Source organism: Neovison vison, chromosome 1, assembly GCF_020171115.1.
Source record: "Neovison vison isolate M4711 chromosome 1, ASM_NN_V1, whole genome shotgun sequence".
NCBI classification, from domain to species: Eukaryota; Metazoa; Chordata; class Mammalia; order Carnivora; family Mustelidae; genus Neogale; species Neogale vison.
In genome coordinates, this window is record NC_058091.1 from 128770400 (window position 1) to 128793755 (window position 23356).

General features: G+C 39.2%; 1 protein-coding gene across 5 annotated transcripts in view; it reads left to right on the forward strand.

Moving 5' to 3' along the window:
- The window catches only part of FARS2 (phenylalanyl-tRNA synthetase 2, mitochondrial), a 526339-nt gene that overhangs the window by 163840 nt on the left and 339143 nt on the right, over nt 1–23356 (forward strand). For all 5 annotated transcript variants that reach the window (XM_044258345.1, XM_044258328.1, XM_044258336.1 and 2 more), the window contains one exon: nt 14253–14412. In XM_044258345.1, the coding sequence (XP_044114280.1) occupies nt 14253–14412 (160 nt within the window). The remainder of the gene's footprint in view (nt 1–14252; nt 14413–23356) is intronic.

A 23356-nucleotide genomic window follows, 5' to 3' on the forward strand; every position in this document is an offset into this window, starting at 1 on the left:
GTGTATTTTTGTAGCATCTTTCACCGCAGAGCACTGACTGTTTCAAATCTCTTCCCATTACTCCATTGGCACTAAGTTCCATAGCAAGGAGAGGAAAGGAGATAAGCAGTAAGGAGAGAAAATAAGGTCTGCTTTTGCAGTGCAGAGCTTTAATGCCCATTCCCTCCCCATGTGCTAATCCCTGTAACTTGATTAATTGGCTTGTGGTGCATTACAGAAAGTCTAGGGAATGACAAAACTGCTTCAGCATCAATTAGCTAACACAGGAGTGGACTTCCCACAGAGACCCCAGGACAGAGTTGTATTTAACTGGGCCCTTTCAAACCCAAGTCTTCCCAAATGATGAGCAGTAGATTTCACTTCGGGCCCCGTTGTTTAAAGAAATTAAAAACTGTGGAAATTAGCAGCTGAAATTCACTTGGATGAGTCTGCTATCCCTTTAATATGTCTGTCTGTTCATCGCACTAAGACATCCCAATCCTTCCTCCAAAGTGATTTGAATACTTAATGTTTGCTGAAATGCTTTAGTTGGATTTGAATAACGTAATTGAATTTGCTTGCTGCATTCAGGGGGAATGAGGGCTTGGGAGTTCCTACGGTAAGATATGCGAACGTGCTTCTTTTTAGAAGCGATTCTTACTTATTTCCCTGCCTGTGAACCAAGAATTAATGAGCAGTGGGCCTGCCAAATATATGAGGCTGTATTCATCAGAATTACAGGCTTTATCTGTCACTCTCCAGGTGACTGGCTAGTCCCTCGGGCTCAGAGGCGATCTGCTTTGTGACAGGTTTTCATTGAGCTCAGTTGGATATGGAATGCCTTTGTGTTTGGATGCCATATGTTCTTAGGAACTACCTCAGAAACAGGATCATTTGTAAACTAAGGTCCTGACTAAGTGCTGTTCCTTTTGCCCATGGCTTGGTGAAGGAGACAGATAAATAAACTTGAAACTCAACACAGTTAGCACAGTGGAAGAGATACGGCCGAGGCGCAGAAGGAAATGTTTATCCCTGGGATAATAATAGGAAGCTTACCAGAGAATCTTCGAGAGAAATTTGAAGTTATCCTGGCAGAGAAGGGGAGTCTGTCCCAGGTTTTGGTAGTGGCATCTTTGAAGGCACTAAGAAACATGTACTATGGGATGGCTGGAGCTTGGGAAAGTGATAAGAGGCAAAGTTAGAGAGAGGTATGAACTGCTTCCTGGAGGGCATTCTATGTAACTTTGGAATTTGAGCTTTAGTTTAAAAGTACTAAGGAGTCTCTAATAACTTTTAAGCATGAGAGTGATGTAATCAGGTTGGCATTTTTAGAAAAATAAGTCTGCAGGTTAGCCCATGGAATGGAGCGGTGTAGGTAGCATTGGACATGAGGAGACTAGTCAGAAGATCATTTATAACCATCTGAGAGAAAACCAATGAGGGCCAAGCCAAAGAAACAACAGGGATGACAGATGAGAAAGAATGGACTTGAAAGTTGTTAAGGAGGGACGCCTGGGTGGCTCAGTTGGTTGGACGACTGCCTTCGGCTAAGGGCGTGATCCTGGAGTCCCGGGATCGAGTCCCACATCAGGCTCCCAGCTCCATGGGGAGTCTGCTTCGCTCTCTGACCTTCTCCTCGCTCATGCTCTCTCTCACTGTCTCTCTCTCTCAAATAAATAAATAAAATCTTTAATAAAAAAAAAAAAAGAAAGATGTTAAGGAGGTAGAATTTACTGGTTTTGGGGGCTGCATATGGGGAAGTGAGGGAAAGGTAAAAGTATTTGATCTGCTTTCTTGGTCCCTTTCCCAGAGTTTGGGATGACAGGAGGAGAAATAGATATTGGGGTTGGGGTCAGGAGAGCTAGCTGAGTTTGGAATATGTCTAGGGGGGAGGATTTGCAGATGGCATTGTTCAGTTGGCAGGTGCTTGGATGTGTCTGTGTCCTGGCATGGTTGCCTTGGATGGAGGTGGAGATTTACGATCTGTGGCTGTAGTTGCTGCTAAGAGTTTGGCTGCAGTCATCTAGGGGAGCATAAGCAGAGTCTGAAGTGTACAAAGCTGAAAGTGAGGCTTGTGGAACACTAATATTTAGTGAGAGGAAAGGTAGGGAAGGGAAACTGTGAAGAAGACCAAGAAAGCATGACCAGCTGTCTTGGGAAGAGGAGAGTGGTCTGTAGTAGCATGACACTGGATGAGAGAGAGCTTCGTGTCTTTTGTGGACTGTTTAAAGGAAGGAGTTGAGTATCTGTACCGAGGCGAAAGAGCCAAAAAAGAGAATAAAGGATGAGATGTAAGTTCTTCTAAGTAAGAACTTTGAGGAGGCAGAGATTGATTGGGCTAAGGTATGTTCAAATCACTGCAAGGCCTGAAGCCTGAGAGAGGAAGACACTCCAGTCCACTCTACTGCCCTCCTTTCCACTCCCCTCTCTTTCCCTCCCCTCTCTTTCCCTCCTCTCCCCCCTCCCCTCTCCTCTCCTCTTCTCCTTCTGTCCATCCATCCTTTCTTCCTTCCTCTCTCTCTCTCTTTTTAAACTGAGATAGACATGAAGGACTGAAGGTTGACTGCAAGGAAAATGCATTTGTAAATGGGAATGGAGGGGCTTTCCTCTCTGATGACTTCTCTTTTTCAGTTAAGATGGAAAGGTCATTCCCCCCCCGCCCCCCCGGCAGAAGTAGTGTAGGTGAGACAGTCACCTTCTAGGAGTGACATACCTGATTAGTTTCTGAAGTTGGCTAGAGAGAGCAGCTAATACTTTCTCCAAGGTTCTGTTCTGGACTCAGCACATGCCTGTAGAGGCAGTTCTAAATTCATCAGGTAGTCAAGGAGACATGCACAAGCACCCGCTGTGTTCAGGGGGTTAATACCATTGTGATGATGGTATTAATTCCTGAGGTTACACTGTCACGCAGAGGCTTTCCTGTTGCTCCTCAGTTGGTTACAGATCGTGGTAGCCTGTCTTCTTTCACAGCAACACTTTGGAATATTGCTGTTTGGGCATTAGTCTCACTTTAGCGTGCCGATGTCAAGTCTGTGGTCCCTGTATTCAATTTTGTAATAAGCTTTTTGTTTTAGAATATTTCAAGGTTTTATAGAAAAATTGCAGACCCGATACAGAGTTCTGTGTGCCTCATACCCAGTTTCCTCTGTTACTGACATCTTACATTAGAATGGTATATTTGTCACAAGTAGTGGCCCTATTTTTATATATTATTACCTATATTCATTTTTGTTTATTTCCAAGCCTTCTTGCTGTGGCCTTTTCAGTTATCTTTGGCAGGGGGAGGAACACTTGTCTACTGATAATTCACAGACTTGAGATGAACAGTTTGAGTGTTCTCTCTATTGTGTTTTTGGGGTTGTCTTATCTTAAACCCTACTTCTAAGGCATCTGAGTGGTGCGGTCAGTTAAGCATCTGACTCCTGGTTTCGGCTCAGGTCGTGATTTCAGGGTCCTGAGATCGAGCCCTGCATGGGGCTCTGCCCTCAGTCTGGAGTGTGCTTAAGACTCCCTCTCTCTCTCCCTTTCCCCCATGCCTACTCTCTTTCTCCCTAATAAAATACAAAAACAAAACTCTATTTCTTATCTCCTTGAAAAGTCATACAATTAAGGAGGTGAAGAAGTCTACAAAGAAAAATAAATATCAACTGTTATCAGTTATGTGTCTCTAATTTTGAAAATATTATCAAGTAAATACAACTTGTTAGACCAAAATCTTTTAAAAAATGAGTTCATAAGGGAGAACAAAGAGAGGTTTTTGTTATTGTTGTAGAGATTGTGTACCATGGCCGGTGGTAACAGTTCCCTATCCTCTGCCTGTAGATGGCACTGATTTTATACTGGCCTGTAGTTTTGAAACTACACAATTTGGAATTAGAAAAGTCTCTCTGGTCAACATTATGTCTGTATTCACTGATGTGCTCTCTGTTTTCACCTCCTGCTCAGCAGAACACAGAACTAGAAGCCTGTCTTGGTTCCTCTAAGAGGCCCATCATAACAGAGTCATTATGAAAGGTGTGGAATTTGCTGATGATTTTGTAAGAAGGAGGAGAGCATTTGTATCATATAATCTGCACTGCAGTCATGCCAGAAAACTTCTGAATGAGCCTGTTTTCCTCTCCGGGTCCCTTTTCCTGTTGTCAGTGGAGAGATAGTGTTCTGAGCCATTCCTTGGTGTAGAACTTAGTTCTCTAGAACCCCCTTCTCTAGAACAAGTTCAAAATCCATCAGAAAGAAATCCTCTTTGTCATGCAGAGCTATTTAATTACTATCTCATATTCCGGGGGCACCTTTGGGTTTTCACTTTCTCCCGCCCCCCACCCCGCCCCCGTTCTTATTGCCATCCCCTCCCCCCAACTGCCAAAGAATTCTCTTTACTTCTTACTCCAAGGCTATTATTTTTTTTACTCCCCTGCCCACCTCTAATTAATCTGGTAATCTTTTGAGTCAGATCCTTTCCAGTAGAATCATACAGCTAAATGAAACAGTTTAAAAAATGTCAACTTGCAGAGCTATTTTATGATGTCATTCTGAAACAGCAAGTCCCCAGAGTGAAATGACCTTTGGCAGCCCTCATTGAGATCTGAAAGCTCTTCCTCCTCTCCTCCTCCTTCTCTTCGGCGCTGCCTCCTCTCTCCTCTTTTTTTCCTTCTCCTTCTCCTTCCACTGCCTCCCTCTTTCTCTTTATGAAAGTGCTGGTTTGCATAGCCTGAATTCATAGCTATATCCTCGTTTCTCTCTCGTTCTCAGCCTTTCTACTGGAACTGTTTTATCTGGGTGTGTCACTTGGCAATACTTTCCCATTAACACAATCTTGGGTTAGATGTTCACTACTTGTATGTGTTTCTTGGGCCTGCGTTTGCTCCCGTGCAGAGCAAGAATGCTGTCCCTGAAGGCTTTAGACTTCTACTGTATGACCTCAGGCAAAGGTGGACTTAGGAGCCTAAAATGAGCTGAATTGGTGGCTGATGGGTGTACCCGCTGGTCAAAACTTCAAGTGCTCCTCAAATGACCTTATCATACCTGTTTTAATATTCCAATACAGAAGTGCTTTGTAACTCAAACATATTATATCTGTTTCAGGTATATTTTTCTCAGTGTTGCCTTGATGCTACTAATGCAGTTTCATGTTCCAGTACTTTCTTATCTTGTTTGGATTATTCAGAGAACGAGCCTAATTTTTTCTTTGACCCTGAGGTCAGGCTCGGCTTGACACTTCGGCAGGAGAGATGGAATTACTTCAGCTTTAATAGGAAGCCAAAAAGCACAGCTCTCATGCAACCCAAATGCTTAACATGTCCTTGTCGGATGCCTTTGAGGGACCTTGCCTTTGTGAGCCCCCGGCCACCCCAGGGGCTCCTTGAACGAAGTTTTTTTTGGATTATTTTCTATGCTGTTTCATCTCTCACAGTGTTATACCGTGCACGACAATATCATAAGTCTATGCATTTTCTTTCTGGATGTTTTTTTCTGAACCCCTTTTGGATTTGAGCCTGATTTCTTCTGCTTTCTCACCTCTGTGAGGATCCTTTATTTGTTAACACCGAAGCCCTTCAGTTCCACCTTTCCACTACTCTTTTCATCTGGTTCTGTTCTTTCCTTTAGGGTTGAGGTAACCCGCATCAACCTCGGGTGTCATAATAGATGCCACAGGAATGTCCATCTCCTTCCGCTCGATGCTGCCTTTGGAAGGGCACGTGGCCTCTGCCGCCCATTGCCTTCCCGTTGATGAGGCAGACCACTGTGCAGCCTCCGTTTGGTTCCAGAGCAATGCTCCCCAAATATCTGTCCACACGGATGCACTTACACATATTCATGCATTTGAAAGGCAAACCTTAATTATATTTTGAGAGATTTGTGGGACTTTGCACACTAATAATGATTTAATTAGAATAAACCGTCACTGTTTTATATAGGATGCCTGAAGCTGTGTTGGTGCGTGAAATTGTGGCAGCTTCTATCTGTTCCCATTTTATATTCAGTTCCTAACCCTATCCATCATACTCTGTAGATTCTTGCTACACGGAAGACAAAGAGGTGACAGTAGACACACTGTTATGGGAAATTACCACGGAAACTGGAAGATGGGTCTGTGAGTCAGATTTTGGTTTGAATTTAGACTCCACCACTTACTGTGTAAGTGGGAAGTGACTTAACTTCTCTAAGTCTCAGATTTATCTGAGAAATGGGACAATAATAAGGTTTGTGAGGATTCAGTGGAGACACAGAGTAAGTAAGGTAAGCACGCTCTAAGGCAGTAAATACACTGAATGATCCAGAACTGATAGCCACCCATAGGTAGTACAAGCAGCAGCAGCAGCAGCAAAATTTGTTGTAGGGTCATTTTATCTTTCACGGGAACTCAGAGACATGTGGGTATTTAGCATTAGTATGAAAGGTAGGCTATATAGATGAAACTCTGATCATTGAAACCAATGATCAGTGGATACTTTTAATTTTTTTTTAAAGATTTTCCTTGTTTGAGAGAGAGAGCAAGTTGTAGAGGGAGAGGGAGAAGCAGACTCCCTGCTGAGCAGAGAGTCTGACGTGGGGCTCTATCCCAGAACCCTGAGATCATGACTTGAAGTAAAGGCAGGCACTTAACTGACTCAGCCACCAAGGAGCCCCCAGTGGATATCAAAATGGCTGAATAGAAGAACTGCTTTAGCACCCGCAAAGCAGTCCTGAATAACTCCATCCTGCTATCATCCAAGCCCCCTGTATACGTGGCCACTTACGATTTCACGTAGATATATATTATTCTTCTGGCCATTTGCTTTTTTATTTGCTTTTTAAATGTGTGTTTAAAAATCTGGAGCATTTTGAAAAATCCCTTTGACTCTCTAAATTTTAAATTTAATTGGTTTTTGCAATCCACTTTTAGTTTTGAGCCTGATTAGAATTAATTTCTCACATTCATTCTTTTCTCATCTGTAAACAACTTGCCCTCGCTTTTGTAAGCAATTGAGGTAGTGGTGGAATTTGGTGTTCTGGGTCATTTGGGTTTGTGCAAGGACACTTAAGAAAATGTCAGAAATAGAAGAAATCCTAGTAGAAAAACAAATGACATAGCCCATTAATGCAGTTAATGGAAATCAAGTTTAATTTCATCAACAGTGGATATCTCTCAAACATAAAGCTAAGAGAAATGCAGCCACTTAAAGGTCCCTGAAATCAGGGGTAAGCTGAGTGTTTTGATCCTAGCGTGGTGGCTAATTGGCTCAGTGATCTTAGCTTCTGGGATCTTTCCTTCTCTGGATTTCATTTTCTTATTTGGATTTGGTTTTGTTGATCTGTAAAGTCTCTTCCAGTTCCAGTATTATATTTACCCTAGAAATAATAGCTGATTTGTTCATATGGTTTTATTCTTCTGTGTTGTATTGTGCAGATGGCCTTACAAATTTTTGCTTTTCTTTCTTTGAGAGTTTTCCAAATTCGAGTCATTAGTGTATGTTACAAGTAATTTTTGGTTATACTTCTGTTTTGTATATACTGTTAGATATTAATAATTTTTAAAAAGTAGTCTGAAAGTGACTAAATTCTTTTCCTTAGCATTGTCCTAAACTCTGCTATCTCTGAAGTTACGGGTTTGATATGGGAGTGACATATTTTTCTAGTAGACAATTAAACTAATACATAACTATTAAAATAATATATTTACTTATTTATATATAAATATAAAATATTATTTATCTCCCTAAATCTCAAAAGAATATATGCTGCTTTTGGGGAACCATTGGTGGGTTTTGGGTTTATTATGTCAAACATCCCTCCCCTAACATTTTTGATATGTTTTTTGTACCTGCATGGACATACTGGTGTTCTGATTGACCTTTTAAAACTAGCTTGGCCACAGTGAATAATCGAAACCTTTAGTGCCCAAATAGACTCCCAGAATTATGATATGCTAACTGTGAAAGCTTGGACAAGACACTCTGAAAGATTCATATTCCACCTGTGTAAAGTGTTCATCGTGGAGTGGGAGGATTTGTGGGTGATAGTGGGGAGGTTCTTATGACAAATGGAAAGGGATAATGAATGGATGAACAAAGTGCTCTTTAAAAAATAATAATACACCTTACAAGTATGAGGTATGATTCATATTACCAACAAGAACATGAGAGTTGGAGAAGGGCACTTTCCTCCTTTGTGAGCACACACTCTGGGGCTGTCATCTTGTGGAACACCAGAGAACAGTCATGGAGCTCATTTTTCACCTGTGCAACAGCATATTCGTTGAATGTGTTATGGAAGGACCACAACTGCTGAGATGTCCTTGAGCTTTGTGTTCTATTAAGTTGAGGGAATATTTACTTTAGCTTTTGTTTCCCTTAGTTTTGCCCCATGAATACCAGGAAAATTACTATATTGGACTACATCTCTGACTTGAGGCTCTGAATTTCCACATGATCAAGTATCTCTTGTTTGTTTGGGTGGAAATTTGAGAAAGGATTCCATTTGTTCCTGGTAACAGTGTAATGACATTGGTGTTCCAGAATGAAGGGAACATAAAGCCAATATAATACATGTATACACAACGTTACAATAAAGCCACATGGATATTACTGTTCACACAGAACCTAAATATCCAATTAAGAAATATCTAGTTGGATGGCATTGATGAGAAATGTTTTTGTTGTACCTTTTGTAAGTGACATGAAGCAGGACCATTTGTTTTTACCTCCAAGTGTCACTTTGAAATATTTATATTGTTAATACATAAGTCAGTTTTTATTCTTTATTTATGACTATTTTTTAAAGATTTTATTTATTTATTTGACAGAGAGAGGGCGCACACAAGTAGGCAGAGAGGCAGGCTGGGGGAGGAGAAAAGCAGACTCCCCGCTGAGCAGAGAGCCTGACACAGGGCTTGATCCCAAGATGCTGGGATCACAACCTGAGCAGCCATTTAAGGACTGAGTCACCCAGATGTCCCCAAAGTCAGTTTAAAAAAAAATATTTTATACATTCATTGTCCTTAAATAACAGTGATATAAAAGGATTCTTTCTTGTATTACTCATTAATTTTCTGACCTTTGGAGTCATTTTGACATTTGGAATGGTGCAGAAACCATATTTGATATTTGGAGTGGTGCAGGAACCATATTACATCTTCTGAAGGGGGTGATCTTCATCTGGTGCTCTGGTTTTTGTGGTTGCCACCCGGAGAGCAATCATTTGGTAGCCTGTCTCTTGTGGTCAGTTGGTGTTGTGGTCATGGGTTTAATGGGACAGTAGCAAAGAGAGAAACAATTCTTACCTGGCTGTCCTCCTACCTCCCAGTCTTCCCTCGAAAGAGGTATATTTGTATACTTTGAAAGTTTCAGCTTTACAGTCTGGCTTCTAATCATCTGAGGTGACTGAGATCCTCCTCTTTTGGTCAGTGACTGGTGTTGTAACACCCTCAACTACTGGGAGTCATGAAGAATGAAGAAGGCTGCTTGGAAAAATCACAAAAATTTAAGAAACAGCCTAGTGCTGGGGCAGGGTTCAAGGATAAAGTTCACCTCCTACACAAGGCCACTCCAAAAGCAGTTCTTTTATCTAATGCACAGAAGCCAACAAGAGAGTTTGGAAAATGAAGACACAGAGGAGTATGTTCTAGATGAAAAAAAATAATAAAACCTCAGAAAAAGACCTTAATGAAATAAGAGATAAACAATTTACCTGAGAGCGAGTTCAAAGTAATGGTCATAAAGATGCTCACAAAGTTAGGAGAACAATGCATAAATGAAGTGAGAATTTCAACAAAGAGAAAATATAGGAAAGTATCGAACAGAAATCGCAGAACTTAAGAATATAGTAACTGCACACAAAAGTTCAACAGAGGGGTCAACAGCATACCAGATGAAGCAGAAGAAAGGATTAGTGAACTTTAGTGAACTTAAACACAGGGCAGTGGAATTCATCATGTTGGAGGAGCAAAAAGAAGCTGTCCTTCAGAATTGAAGAAAAGGTAAGAAAAAGGTGAAGCCATCTAAACTGGCTTTAAAATAAATGTTAAAGGGACTTCCTCAAGCTGAAATAAAAAGGTGCTAATTAGTAACAGGGAAACATAAAAAAAAACTCACTGTTAAAGTTAATTTGTAGTTAATTTCAGAATAATATAGTATTATAGTGTTGGTGGGCTCGTCACATATAAGTCTAGTATGAAGGTTAAAACACAAAAGTAGTTATACCTATAACTACAGTAATTTGTTAATGGATACAGAAGATAAAAAGATGTAAATTATGACATTAGAAACATAAATGGGGGAGTAAAAATGTAGAACTTTAGAATGTGTTCATATTTTTAAGTTGTTATCAGCTTAAAATAAAATTGTTACAACCCTCCTACATTTTATGTAAGCCTCTGGGTAACCACACAACAAAAACCTGCAGTAGATACACAAAAGATAAAGAGAAAGGATTCTAAATATACCCCTAGAGAAAATGATCTAATCACAAAGGAAGAGAGCAAGAGTAAAAGAAAGGAACAAAGGAATTACAGAACCACTAACAAAATGGTAATAAGTCCATACCTATCAATGATTATTTTAAATGTAAATGTAAATCTTTCAATCAAAAGACGTAGAATGGCTAGAAGAATGGATAGAAGAAAACAAGACTCGGGGCACCTGGGTGGCTCAGTCATTGAGCGTCTGCCTTTGGCTCAGGACGTGATCCCAAGGTCCTGGGTTGGAGCCCCGAGTTGGGCTTCCTGCTCAGTATGAAGCCTTTTTCTCCATCTCCCACTCCCCCTGCTTGTGTTCCCTCTTGCTGTGTCTCTCTCTGTCAAATAAATAAGTTTTTTTAAAAATACTGTGTAATGTATTATTTTATATTCAGCTTATTTTTTTCTCTACCAGATATATTTTGTTTTATTTTTTTTGCTTTTGAATTAATTTTTTTACCTTTCAGAAAGGTTCATATTTTTGTTTTAATGATAACTTTTATATTTACATCTTTTAAAATGCTCTCATTTCACTGTTTTCTTACTTAACTTACTAGTTTGAAAGGTGGTCTTTAACTATTACCTATCATGTATACAGTAAGCAATGGGATTCCACTTGCCACCACTTGGTGCCCTCTCCCTCTTCTTCCATTATTTCTGCTTTGTTTTAGTCTCAAGTCTATAATTTTGTGCATTAATGTGTAATTCATCATTAATGTGGTGGATTTTTTTGGTTGAATATTTCCCAGTTATCTTTTGCCTGAATGAAGTTTATGCTTTGGTGAATTCTTCAAAAAAAAAAAAAAAAGCCTCATAACTATGAGATTACCATGTTCTTGTGTGTTTACAGCTTTTTCAATAGACTTGATGTGCAAAAGCCAGTGTTGCTGGGTATAAAATTCTTGGTTCATAACTTTACCTTTCTTTTTTTAAAAAAATTATTATTATTGAGTTGTTTGCAAATGTGGCTCCATTGTTGCCTTGTTTTGTGTGTTGTTTTGAAGAATCTGATGCTAGTCTAGTTTCTTTGCTCTTCTAAGTTATTTGATCATTTTGCCTGGAGGCCTAGGGGATTTTTTCTCTTCATCTTTGAGATCTGATATACCAGGATATGTCTTGTGTTTTGTCCTCCCAGGTACATTTCCTCAAGTTCTTGTTTTATCTGGTACACAATACTTCTGGTCTTGTGTTCTGTTTCTCCTCTTTCAGGGACTTCCAATTATACACATGTTATTCCTTCTTTGCATGGCTTCCATTTCGACCACTTTCTCTCTGACTCTTCTTTCTTCACTTCATTGTTCTTTTCTTGGTTGTCTTTCTGCTTTTCTTTAATGCCCAGATTAAGTCTTCTCTGAGGCTGTGCTTTCCTGTGTACTTTATAGCTTAGACTTCCATTCTGAGATAATTTTCTTCTCTTTCCTTCTTGAGTTCAATCGACTCTCTTTTCATTTCTTCCTATTTTCCATACATTTTGTTATTAATTTTTGAATTTCTGACTCAAGCAGTTCTTTATACCATCAAATGCTTGTTTTTTAGTGTATTTAATTTAGTTTTGAAGTATTATGTTACCTTCTTCTGCTCTTGCTTCTTGACTTTGTTTTTGAAGAAAAGGGGAAAAGGCTTAGATTTTCATCAGTTGAGCTATATCGAATGGCTTTCTGATTGGGGGGGGCAGTAATAACTCTGGCTTTGTTTCATTTTCTCTGTTACTTATTGTGGGTTTCTGGTTGTTCAAAAGAATTTGTAGTTGTCTGGTGCCCTCTTCTGTTAGTGCAGCAAAGTGCAGAGTCTTCAGTGGAATTTTTTGGTTTTTTGGGGATGCTTTTGGTGAGGTGGGGAAGGGATGATTTTTTTTTTTTAAATCCTCTAAGTTTTTAGGTTGCTTTATTTTATGGAGCTCCAGGTTTTCTCTTTTGCTTCTTTACTCTGCCCCACCCAGTTGCCAAGACATGTGTTTCATTATTTTCATCTTTTTCTCTTCCATTGTAAGGATGCCTTTTGAGGACTGACTGTCACTTTTAATTTGTCACGCAGTCCCTGCCTTGTGGTCCCTAGTCACATCTCCTAGAATACATGTAGGATTTTCACACTTACGGTCACTTACTCTTTCTGGTGGTGATTTTAGATCAACTTTAATACTTCACTAGTTCCCCTTTTCCTCTCTTTCCTTCAGTTTTTCTTAGCTTGCCCTGGCTTACCTCAGAGGTAAAAAGTGGGATGGGAATATAATAGTTCCTTTTCTCTGGGATTTATTTAGCTTGCCTGATTCACTCACTTCCTCCCTCCCTCCCTCCCTCCCTTCCTTCCTTCCTTGTTTTTTATGTGCAATCATTTTAAAATGTGGGCATTGTCTGTGCCCTGATGAGGGCATGGTATTTAATAATTTTATTTGCTCTTTTTGTTCTTAGTTATTTTTAGAATAGTGTTGAAAGGCATAGACTTTGGCAGCTGCATTGTCTTCAGTCTTCATTGGGCTAATTTGAGTTCTAGGATGGTAGAATCTTTTTCTGAGAAGATTTTGGTTTGATTTTGCTGGGCACTTAGAGGAACTACCAGTTTGTGATTGCCTTAGTCCATTTTCACAGTCTGAGATTCTCTCTCTTGCCCAGGTAATGTAACCCCTAACTGTAAGTCTGGACAAGAATATTGTATTCATCCTTATCATGGTTTAAGTCCTTTAGGGATGGGGATGTTTATTTGATAACCCTATTTGGTCAGACACTGTGGACTTTCACTTGAGCCTCACTTGCCATGGTAAACTGTCACAAGCAGTGTTCAGCTTTTCAGTTGATACTTTGGATATGTAAATGTTCTCAGTGTTTCTCTCTGGCTTATGCTGGGCTTTTTTTTTTTTTTTTCTTCTGGTTTCGTGCATGGTTGTATACTTTTAAGTAATTCCTCTCTATTGTGTCACTTCTATGCTTTTAAAACTTTTTGTATATTTTAGTAGATTTATGAGGTCATTTTGTTCTAATTATTTAGCCCAATATTACTAGAAACAGCCATTGACTAAGTTTTTTTATTAAAACATTAAAAAAATTATTTCATGGAATGTTCGGTGAAAAGAATGATAGATTCATTGGCTCCATTCTCCATCTTGAGTCCTCTCCTAGCAGGTGAAGATCTACTTTGTTGTTAAAGATGGAGACACTTTATTTTAGTGGTAAATAGCTTATGACTAATAACAGATGGGATTAACAATGATGATTGTGGTGATAATAAAAATTTATTTAGTGCAATGTGCTATGCTTTCATATTTAATTATCACAACTCTCTTAATTTAGTGTTATTATTTCTATTTTATATATTGTTACCGGAAACTTATCTAACATAACACTTGGTCTGTGTTCATCCAGATAGTAAATGGCAAAAATCTGTCTTGGGTCCTGTCCTGGGCTTTGGAAATAATAAGGTTAAGCATAGTCCAGAGTGCTTCCTGCCTTCATGGACTTTACAGAATATAATTCTTATTATACCTTCTTATGTATCTCAGGTCACACTATAAGGACTCTGTAGGATGATCAGGAATATAATTTTAGAGTCTGAAAGCCTGATTCACTGGTATTTGCACTAGCATTGAGGCTAATATCTCTTTTGAGGAAGTGCCTGTAAGTTAAGCCAAAGTAAAAAGAGATGAGAAAAGATTGGAATAGTGTCTTTTAATTCTCTAAGGACTCTCTATTACATGTAGCACAGTGCTAGTACAGACTAAATGAATATGACTTTCAGTATATTCATTGACTAGAAGTCTTAATGGAATTTATTCCCATACCATGTATTTTCATGTAGGCTGGCCAGGATACTATTTTTATTTATGCATATTATTCCTCTTGTTTTACAGTTATTTGCTAGCATAAAGGATGGAGAAAGCCTACAGCTCTTTGAACAGAGTTCTCGCTCTGCCTGTAAACAAGAGACACACACCATGGAAGCCATGAAACTCGTCGAGTTTGACCTTAAGCAAACACTTACTAGGCTTGTATCACATATTTTTGGAGATGGTAGGTACTCAAATGCCTTTGCCTTTCTTTGGGGGCTTAAGTATTTAACAAATAACATCTTTCTGAAATCATTAAGGCTAGGTGTGCCTAGATTTTTTTGGGCCACGTTGTGACTTAGTAGTTTTGGTCCTCTGTGAGGTAGAATTTACAGATTTTCTGGTTCATTTCACTTGAGGAGCAGGAAGACATGAAAATGGAATTAGCTTGAGAAAGAAAAATGATTACAACCTTTGATAAGAATGATAATGGATTAAGATCAGTGGGGAGAAAGTTTACAGGCTGATTAGTATTATTTTATTACTATGTTATCATCAGGTCAGACTTCAATGAATAGGGCAAGATTCTCACCCATGTGAGTTGGCCCAGTGGAAACTTTTGCATGTAGGCATACTGATTACTGCTATCAATTGCAAATGAATTAACAGAGAATTTCCTGGAGGAAGAACAATCTTTTTAAGACCTGGATTCTCTCTTTAGTCATTTACTCTTTTTTATATCTCCAGGATGATTTTTTTGCCTGTAATGCCTCCCACCCCCTTCACTATTTCTAATTTACTTGAGATAGTATTTTGCTTATTTTTAGAAAGATGTAAAGAGAAAGCTAGGGGATTTTTTTTTTAAATCATGACCTGTATTTTATTTTTTAACTTATTTTATTTTTTTGAAGATTTGATTTATTTATTTGACAGAGAGAGAGATAGCGAGAGAGAAAGAGAGAGAGAGAGAGAGAGAACACAATCAGGGGAGGTGGCAGGCAGAGGGAGAGGGAGAAGCAGTCTCTCCGCTGGGCAGGGAGCCCAATGTCAGGCTTGATCCCAGAACCCTGGGATCATGATCTGTTCTAAAGGCAGATGCTTAACCGACTGAACCATCCTGGCATCCCCAGTCATGACCTGTATTTTAAAAAATGTTTAGAAGATAGAAGCCTAGCATGATTAGGATTCTCTTTTAGTCTCTTTTTATTCTTATGAAATTTTTAAAGGAACAGCTTTACTGAGTTATAATTGATACAAAATAAGCTATACATATTTAAAATGTACAAGCTGCTAAGTTGACATTCAGTAAACTGAACACATGTACACACTTTTATGAGTTTTGACATATCTATGCACCTGTGAAATGACCAGCAGAATTAAGATAATGACCAGGTCTAATACCCACAGTATTTTCCTCCTGTTCCTTGGTGAACTCTCCTTCCTGTTCTTCTTCACATCTCTTTATCCCAGGCCATCAGTGATATACTTTCTGTCACTATTGATTAGTTCACACCTTCTAGATTTTCATAAATGGAATCCTATGATATGTACCCTGTTTTGGGAGGAGGGGCTTGGCTTGTTTCACTTACTATAATTATTTTAAGATCCATCCATGTTGTAGTATATATCAGTAGGTAGTTTCTTTTTATTACTCAGTGATATTCCATTCCATAGTTTGTTTATTCATCTACCCATTCATGTTTGTTTATTCATCTACTCATTGGTAGACATATGGATCATTTCTAGCATTTTGCTATTATAAGTAAAGCTATGCACATTCGTGCACAAATCCTTGTAAGGACACATGCTTTTATTTTTCTTTGGTGAATACCTAGGAGTGGAATGGCTACACCATATGGTAGTTGTATTTTAACTTTCTAAGAAACCACTTAACTATTTTCTGATGCGGTTGTACCATTTTATATTCCTTCCAATAGTGTATGAAAATTGCAGTTGCTCTACATCTTCAACACTTGTTAAGTTCAATCATTTTATTTTATTTTTATTTATTTAGTTTTTGAGAGAGAGAGAGGAGAGGAGAGGCAGAGGAAGAGGGAGAGAGAATCTTAAGCAGGCTCCATGCCCAGTGTGGAGCCTGAGGCAGGGCTTGATCTCATGACTCCGAGTTCATGACCTGAGCCAAAATCAAGAGTTAGACACATATATGAGAAAGTCACCCGGGACCCATGGTCAATCATTTTAATTTTAGACATTCTAATAGGAGTATAGTGATATGTCAAAGAAGCATTCAGCATATATAAAGAACACCTCCAAATAAACAAGGGAAAATCATCCTAAGAGAGAAATGGGTGAGCATTTGGTGAAGATGACAAATGGTGTAGCTAGAATGACTAATGAACATAAGAAAAAATGTTCACCCTTATTAGTAACAAGGGAAAAGAAAATAAAAACCACCATGAGTTATCAATTATCTTATTTCATATGTAAAAACTTATATACCTAACATTTAGAAGTGTTGACAGAGATACAGAAAAATAGGATAAAATACACAGTGTTGGCCTTATGTAGGCCTTGCAGTTATCATTCCCTCAGCTGGAACTCACCTACTACTCTTTATTTATGTCTATTTTTTTGTAACTCCAAATTTCCTACTTATGTGTGAATTCAAACTGTATTTACAAAGGTTCTTGTTCTAGTCATTAAGCCTCCACCTTGTTTTAGCAAGGCTTATTAGAGCATCTCAACTGCTGTATTAATGCATTGCTATTATAATATTTAAGAAACCACTAAATAATCCTATATATTCTTTATATTCCTGTATTTTTAAAAGGAGCACATCAACTTCCTGCTAGTGTCTTTTTCCAGGGGGAAGATAATGTTATTAGGGAGGAGGTGCAAATCAGGCTTCCCAGTGTGTTCATAGTGTTTTATGAAAATTAAAAAGAAATGAAGTTAAATATGACAGAATGTTATGATTTCATAAAACTGAATGGTGGGTGCATGGATGTTTGCTATTTTCTATTTCTGTCTCTTGGTATGAAATATTTTGTATTGAAATGTATTATAATAGTAAAACAGGTTTCAGATAGAGATTGCTGGTAGGAAAATCCTATTACAGCCAGCTTTTCTTTACCTTCATGATATAAGAAAGGATCTGTGAGATTTCCAGCAGTACTGTTATCATTTAACACTGGGAAGCAGGGAGATTCATGTGTTGATCAGGCCATTTTCAAGGCAGGATATGGTAGAAGGGATGGCAATAGTGGATGGAGAGATAGTGTTCCTTCTCCAGTAGCTTTATAAAGAGATTCAGGACCATCTGAATTTTCCCATTGTCAAACCATGGGAAGAATTGTCTTTAGAGCCCTCTCCATTTATGCCTCGCAACATATTTCTTTTTTTTTTTTTTAAGATTTTGTTTATTTATTTGACACAGCGAGAGAGGGAACACAAGCTAGGGGACTGGGAGAGTGAGAAACAGGCTCCCCGTAGAACAAGGAGCCCCGTGCGGGACTCGATCTCAGAACCCTGAGATCATGACCTGAGCCAAAGGCAGACGCTTAATGACTGAGCCACCCAGGCGCCCCTTTGCAACACATTTCTATCATCAGATGATTTGCAGTTGGTGAGGTTTAGAAACTGCTGCCTCGTTAGGTAAGTGAGTGGTTCTGAACAGGCAGGGAGCCTCCTTCCTTAAATGCTTAGTATTTGTGTTTCTCCTACACGGTTATTTTTCATTCTTTTCTTCTTCTGTCACCTGGTTTAGTTCTCCCAGGCCCTTTACCCTTCAACTGGATAATTCTTTATTATTTTTTGCCCCAACTGAGTAATTCTTATTTATCCTCTAGTGTCAACTCTGATGTCCACCAACCAGGAACATTTCCTGGTGCTCATGCTTAGAGAAGCTGCCTCTTCTGTGTGCTCATCTAAACTCTCTTAGGGGGTGGGTTTTTAGTTTTCAGAGCAGGAAGCACTATTGGATTTCAGGCACATTGCGGTCATCACAATATTGAATAAGTGAGACATAATCTCTTGTTTTCAAGGAGCCGTGAATCTTGAATCCCTGTGAGAGACAGGGAAACACGAAGTGTTATGAGAGCTCAGAGGCAAGGCACCTCCTCTGAGATTTGGCACGTGCCCCGGGATGGGTTCCCCATTGGAGGATGTCAGCTGACACTATTCGTTGAGAATAAGCACACAGCAGTACAGCATTAAGGAATAAAGAACAGAAGAGAAAGGAAGGAAATGGTCAACAGAAAAAAAAACTCATGTCCTCTGAGAGAGGGTGGTGTGCAATCAGAAAAATTAAAGTTCTCTTTTCTCTACTTTGGAATCTTTAACAGGACAATTAGTGCTTTAAGCCTCAGTTTTCTTTGAACTTTTAAAAGCCAAGGTAATAATACTTGTTTCCCATGAGAATAAAATGAGATAACATATGTGAAAGGTGCTTCGTAAGGAAAAAATGTTAAATAAACAAGTAAATATGAAAAAAAGAAGGGAAGAAAAATGAGGACACGGCAATAAAAACAGAGAGCTTGTAAATAAATATAATACAAGGAACAATAGTTATGGTTGATTTGTCTTTATTTTGTCTAAGGATATGAGATATGGCTCCCCACCAGGCTGGCACAGCAGGCAAATGGGTGTCGCTGGTCACCTTCCTGTCCCCTCTGAGCACCAGCAAATATTTTAAAAAGAAAACAATGTTCTAGACCTTGTATAGATTATAAAATCTTCCCAGGGGCCTTGAGGATTATTTTGCTGAATCTGGTGCTGGATTTCCTTTATGTGATTATTTTTAATATTTGTATTTGAATAGCATTCAAAATCATGCCTTGAGGTGAAGGTTTCCAGGTAGCGAGCGGTTTTTCTTATAAAAAAACATTTCTGCAGCATATGATTTCTCTGACTGTGGTGCCTAACTTAAATAATGGGCATGCTCTTGTTGAGAATCTTAACTTTTGAAGGAGCCGTGAAGTTGCAGCTTCTCTATTTCAAACATTTGCTTTATTTTTAAAATGCTATTAGCCTAGACTTTTAGGCTTCAGATTTCATTACAGATCAGAGTCGCTCTTTTATAAATCTTCGTATTCGCTTTTTGTTTGTGAGACAGAGTTGCAGAGTTGTGGAATGGCATTGAAGTAAAAAACCAACTAGCTTGGAGAATACATGTTGTTCAGTGCACTAAAGTCTATCTGTGATAAAAAGCCTTTTATTTTTTCTTTCCTTCCAGCCATGAGATTATTTTTAACCCCATTCACACGGTAGCCAAATACCCTGAAAATCCTTTAAGACACATTCTTGCGTAACCCCGGCATATCTTTGCCGTGTGTATTGCCAGGGGAGCCGTCACCAGGAGGGGTGTGTGAGCCTGTCCCCAGGTGTGTTTACATGTATAGACCATCTGCTAAGATGCTTCTCAGGTTGGATGCTAAGCAGGGTGGGAAGGTGCGTCAAACCCAGGTCCATCTTATGAACTACAAGGGCAAGGGGCTGTGGATCATAGGAAACAGGTGCCGTGTGCTCTCCTACAGTTCACGCTGAATCTTAACAACTCCCGCAAGACTCTTGGCTGTTTCTTCTGCACTCGGAACAGAAGTGCCAGGTTCCCACTTCAGGCATTTTAGAGGATCGTTTAACTCTTTCTTGGGGGGCGGGGGTGCTAGTTTCTGAGCAGACCTGTCCAGGTACAAACAATCTGGGTGTCATTTAGATTAATAATAGCTTTAATTATGATAATGACAGCGCTAGAGGTTAGACATTTAACAGTGTCAAAGGCTGCACACGGATTGTTTTGTTTCGACCTGCATCTGTGATTATAATCTCCATTTATTTTTTAAAACAAGGGAACCTCCACACGGAACAATGCAGTACCGTGATCATACAGCCGGGAAGTGTTAAAGCCGGTTTTCACCCCATTGGTCTGATTTCTGGGCCTACGTTAGAGGTTAGCTATTTTGAAAAGATTGAAAGTTTATCATTTCAGTAATATTTCAGAGACGGTGAGGTCTAAAAAAGCCGTGATCTCAAGACAAAAACAAAAACAAACAAACAAAACAAAACTGGGCGTCTCCCTAGGCATTCTCTTGTGACTCTCCATACTCCTACTCCTATAGCTAGCTGGGGTAGAAAGCCCTCTTTGCTGCATCATACAGGGTTACATTTTAATTACCAAAGATCATTTAAAACTTCATATTCAGTCTTTCTTTACTTAGCCAATGAGCAGTAACTGCCTCAGCAGGACTCACAATTATCCAGCGATTCATTTTATATTTGTTTTTATGGTCTAAGCCTGCTTTCCACTTTTTTGATGTTGTTGTTATTAGTATCATCTTCCTTTGTTCTTGAAAAGCAAAATTAAAAATCAGAACACACTGTTTCCTTGTGGCAATTTGTTGTTATTACAGCTGCTTTAGTTTCGGTTTTTTTTTTTTTTTTCCCCTGCCTCTCCAAAGCAGGTTTATTATTTTCTGCTCACATTTCAATTGCGCCAGCATCCTAAGGCTGAGCGAGGTTACCAGTTTAGAATCAGAAATAAAATAACCCTTTAGACTGTTTTCATGCTTGTGGCATTTGCTGCCATTTTTAACATTTCTAAATTGTTTCCCCAATATTTTATATCCAATTTGGCAGATCGTTTCTTTCAGAGCAACTAAGGTGGGGGTTTAGGATTTCTAACATTTTAGTTTCACTTTCTGTCCTTCAGGATTTACAGCCCTTCTTTGGCACAGTCTTGCTAAACACTGGACTTATCATTTAGAAGGCAATGACCTCATAGCACAGTTTAGATGAGCTAGTCTGATGGAGAAACGGACTGTCATCCTCTGCTGTTGACTAGATACGTTGCCGTGGGCAGGTCAGGTCTCCTATCTTTTGTTTCAAATTAAAAAAAAGACCTGTGATGGCTTTTGAGGTGCATGTCCCAGGATTCCCTCCAAGGACCCTGGCTGTGGGGAGTGCAGACAGCTTCCAGCTGTCGGTCCCTTTGGGAATTGCCTCAACTGGGGATTCCCTCCTTGCTCAGGAGCATGGCTTTCCCAGGGCTGCCCACATCTAAAGACTGGTTGTGGCAGAAATAGAAGGGGCCAGCATTTGACCCACCGCCCTACCATGCCACCATGATATTAGGCCACAATGCCACGAGCCCACTATGGGGCAGTTTTAATGGGCTAAGTTCCAGAGCTGTGATGAGGTTAAGGCTTTGTTGGGCCTGATTGCAGCTCACTGACTGTTCCCTCTGCCCCAAACTGTTGTCACCTTCTTCCTCCGTAGTTGTTGGTATCTCCAAAATAACCTTCTTATCAACCCAGCCTACATATCGTCTCATCCAACATAAATATTCTAGGGCTCTGTATTGTGAATGTTGTCCTGGTCAAGAGTAAATCAGTTGGTAATGGTAATGAAGGTCCCTTGTCTTCCGTATCTTTTCACGTGTTTTTTTTCTATCTATCAATACTTGTTAATATAAATTAAGTGAAAGTAGTTGAGAATAACAATTGGGTTTATAGTTGTTAATTCTACTTTGTTCCTAAAACTGAATCAAATTTAAAAAATTTTTTTAAAGATTATTTATTTATTTATTTGTCAGAGAGAGAGAGAGGGAGGGAGCATAAGCAGGGGTAGTGGGAAAGGGAGAAGCAGTCTTCCCACAGAGCAAGGAGCCCAATGTGGACCCCGATCCCAGGAACCTGGGATCATGACCTGAGCCGAAGGCAGATGCTTAATGACTGAGCCACCCAGGCACCCAAATTTAAAAAAATTTAAGCATGTTACTTTGGTGATTTTTAAATCCGCTTGTTTGGGCTGTCTGGTTTCTGATATGGAAAGTGTTGTGTTTCTCAGAGTACTCCTAGGAAGTTAAGTAGCAAAGCACTTTTTGCCTTTGGCCAGTGCTAAGTTGCCTGGCTGACTGGGGCTTGGATGTTTTCCAAGCAGGCTGCACTTATAATAAAAACTGGCTGACATGGTCAACTTCTATGAGTCTTGGAATCATTAGCTATGAAATGGGGATATGGAGTAACTAGTGTCGTATCCACTAGGAGTGTTCAGGGGAAATATCACATCACCTAGAATCAGGTGGAAAGAGACCTAAGACAGTTTTGTTTTTTTTTTTAATATTTCTGGTAAATGGAGAAAATTTATTTTATAGTTGACATTTCTGGCCAAAAAAATTGGTACACAGAAACCTATTGGGAGAAAACTTAAGATAGCCATGATTGAATTGAGCTGGAATATTTTTAAGGAGCTTAGAAAAGTCCACAATTCTGTGATGATTGGACAGGGGCTAGGGAGCAGGTTCCCTACTCTAGCTAAATAGGATGTTGAAATTGCTTGGGGTTTTATGTAAATGAAATAAAATTATTGGACCTTGAGGTACAGTGAAAAAAGTATTTAAAATTTTAGGGATACTATAATCAAGGTGACTAACGTGCCAGGAGCTGCACCTGTTACTTAGTGTTTCTGCTTGTAGGTGGTTGATATACAGGCAACTAGGAAAACGTTAAGATTTATGGGAGAGGGAAAGTTCCTTCTCTACCTTTTAGGTTCATAGAAAGCTCAAATTCTTGCTTCATTTCTTTCACTTCTTCTGTGGCCTCTCTTGTAACTCTAGGTCTGTCAGGAAATGGATAATCAACACCAGTCTAGTTACCTAAACTCTGTTATCAACTGCTCTAATTCCTTTGCACCCTTGACTTTCTCTGCTTTCTTGATAAAGACCTAATCTTGAATTGATACCCAGATCAACTTTTTCTGCTTCTCCCTGGTCAGCTCACCACCAGTCTCTTTCTCAGTGATGCCAGAGCACTCCCATCTCACCTTTCCTTCCTGTTAGAGGAGAAGCTTGTCTGTTGCACTAAGAATGATCAGGTGACTAGGTGTGAACTTCATGCGTATTCGGCCTCTTGATCTCATTCTTAGATTCCTGCTCATTTTCTCTTAGAACCATGTTTCCTTAATTATATGTTCTTTCAGTGTTGATTCTTTTTTCTCCTTCTTTGTTTCCTTTTGAATAGTTTCCATTGCTCTGTCTTCAAGTTCAGCAATTATTTTTTTCTGCAGTGTCTAATCTGCTGTTAATTCCAGCCATTGTTCCTTTCTTATTCACCCCGGTTGTTTCAGTTAGGGTCTTTTTAATATCATTTTTGTCTCTACATAACATTTTCAATCTTTCTCTTAACTTCTTGAACATACTGAATACTGCTATGATACATATTTCAGTGTCTTTT